Below are 2790 nucleotides of genomic sequence, written 5' to 3' on the forward strand. Positions count from 1 at the left end.
CTGGCTAATTAGCGAGGAGTCTGATTGGGTCAGGCCGCCGGAGCGCACGCTAATCTATAATGCGCTCAGGCTTATTTTAGCGGGCCTATATATATATGAAGGTAAAAGAAAAAGAAAAAGCCCACCAAACTATCCAATGCCTTTCTTAGGAAACATCATGGTAACCAATCAGGAAACTAAAATTGAGCTTTTCTCCAGTCTTGAAAACCTTGCTTGAATTTGAGCTTGACTCTGTGTTGTAGTATAACAAGATCTCTCTTGAGTAGAACTTCCCAGGATATAAAACTTGGATTAATGTGCCTGAAGATCTTATCATTTCTTTGCATCCAATCGCCAGAAAGACATAATGATTAGGTTCATACCCACTTATTTTCGTAATTCAGCTAGAACTAGCATTACTTTATGTATCACACATGTGTCTCTTTTTGTGTGGTGTAAGCATGTCCCAGCATCTGAGGGTGAAAGGGCAGTCTCAGAATAAGCGCAAAGCAGTCTCTTCCACTTGGTATCCTTTCTTTCACTTTAGCTTTAGCTCCACTGGAATTTCCAGTATAGCAAAGTCTTGCAAAGCTTGTCCAGTCACAAGAATAATCAACTTTATCGAGGATAGCAAAGTCTGTCTAATCGCTATCCCTATCCTTTCTTTCACTATTATATTTAGCTTTGCTAGAATTTCCAGTACAGCAAGGTCTTTCAAAGCTTGTCTAATTGCTTGAATGATAAACAAACATCTTGAAAACTTCGTTCAGGACAGCAAAGTCATCTAATCGCTATCCTTTCTTTCACTTTAGCTTTGCTAGAATTTCCAGTAGCATGTCCGCTTTTACCACTATTGCAGGCAATTTATATCACTTGCCCTAATTGCTATGCATCAATATCAATGTTGACTGAATAAACTCTGTCCAGGACACCAAGTCTCAATGCCCTTGCTGTGAAATTAGCTTTCATAGAACTTTCAAAAGCACGCCGCTCGCGCATCTTTTGTTGTCGCCAATTCTCTACACATTTTCCAGGTTTATTCAGCCTCAAGTTGCTGTCAAGAGAAATACAATGACATCATAGACTTGACTTAGTGGGGCACGCACATGATTCATGCATGGAGTCTACGAGTGCCCATGAGCGGAAGAAAACAGATAAATTTAGTGAAACATCGACGAGGACTGCACGTCACTGAATGGGGGAACTTTATTTCTCATCATCAAACATAATAGATTTACTCAACATAATAACGGACGACAAAGCACGCACCGAGATACGGGGAGCAAGTTAAGAACTGCAAGATGGAGGTCCCGATGGACACTCCATCGATCATATCGAGTTAAACAAAGAAAAATGTATTGGGCTGAACTAAAACTGAAATTGTGCGCATCACCATGGGCAGGCACTAACAGAATTCAAACCGTGTAAATACCAAACGCGATGAGTTGCGTATCGTCTGCACGGCCAAAGAAGCCAACGATGCTTTGGTCTTCCGGCACATTAGCTTTGAAGGGCGTACCGGTTGTATGTCCAAATGGTCCGTATGTTCCTTCGTTCGTGACAAACTTCAGTGACTCAATAACAGTCTGTCCATTGTTAAGGCAGACATGTGTTCCAGACACGGCTTTCAAAATCTCCCGAGGCCCCAGCTGGACCTGCAACACGTCAACGAAAGGAAATCATTGATCAACAACTGACCTAGCAATTTTGGACACTCTACAAACAACACCGGCCAAACCCAGCTATGTTCTCATTCCATTGAAGTAATGAAAAATTAGCAATCCCAGAACCAAAACATGCATGAAAAACAAACCTTTGTGGGGATACCATTACCACCACCCCAAGAACCCGTGGTGCGCCTCTTTCCGGACAGGTCAACGTAAGTGCATGAATACTTGGCAATTGTCCCCTCATGGACGATGGTCATACTTTCTATGCGCCATGGCTGTTCTGAGTCCGTACCTGAACCACCATGTCCACCCCATGGGCCAGCCTTTGTGAGAGTGGGCAAGCTCTGCATCATGTACAAGTAATATGATCCCCATCAGCTAGCTCTCTATATTCCTAACGGCTGGGCAACAAGGATCGGTACATAAAATTGAATTGGTCGATGAACTTGGACATAATTAAAGCACCCAAAAAAAGCTTCAACTAATAAATAAATACTCTTCTCACCTGCATGCTGCAAAATCCATGGAAGCTAAGCTCCCATGTGTCTCCATCCTTTACCACCTCATGGAATTTCACCTTGACTACACCACGCGCCATCGCAAGATCACCTGTCCCGCCAGTAATAGACCACTCACTTGGTTGCTCAAAGGTCGCTGAGAGTCCCATTAACTGGAGCGTGGAGCCCTTAAACCTGTGTAATTGGACTTTTAAGTAATCTAACGAGAAGCTTTTCCTTAGTCCTCCCATGTCGGTGACCTACAAAATCTTATATAAGCTATTTTTTTCTTTCTAAAAAACGAGAGCTAGCATCGGGTGCTTAGGATTACAACGCAAAAAAGGGGGCAAGAGTACCTACAATCGAAAATTGTGGCCTAAATACATATGAAAAATAAAAATAACATGTACACACCCGTACCTCCCATTCGTGAACTCAAGGGTGACGGAATGACTCCATTTACTAGCATAGATTTGCTGGCCTTGGGCACGTCCGACAAGCTTCGCGCCCGGGCCAGTGCCATCATATATTGTCCAGTCAACAATGAATGTATGGCCCCACCCAGCGGTAGCATTATGGTTTATTATGGCTCCTCTGGTTCGGTTTGGTCCAGAAGAAGCGTTGTGCAAGTACAAGCTACGGAA

The 2790-nt window shown here is 43.2% G+C and overlaps 1 protein-coding gene across 1 annotated transcript; it reads right to left on the reverse strand.

Moving 5' to 3' along the window:
* Positions 1–1738: 1738 nt before the first annotated feature.
* On the reverse strand, positions 1739–2562 carry LOC123040586 (uncharacterized). The gene is made up of 2 exons (XM_044463386.1): positions 2155–2562; positions 1739–1993 (listed from the first exon to the last, which is right to left on the reverse strand). Exons 1-2 carry the CDS (start codon positions 2395–2397, stop codon positions 1754–1756), a joined length of 483 nt encoding a protein of 160 aa, XP_044319321.1. The 5' UTR covers positions 2398–2562; the 3' UTR covers positions 1739–1753.
* Positions 2563–2790: the final 228 nt, after the last annotated feature.

This window comes from Triticum aestivum, chromosome 2B, assembly GCF_018294505.1.
Source record: "Triticum aestivum cultivar Chinese Spring chromosome 2B, IWGSC CS RefSeq v2.1, whole genome shotgun sequence".
Lineage (NCBI taxonomy): Eukaryota > Viridiplantae > Streptophyta > Magnoliopsida > Poales > Poaceae > Triticum > Triticum aestivum.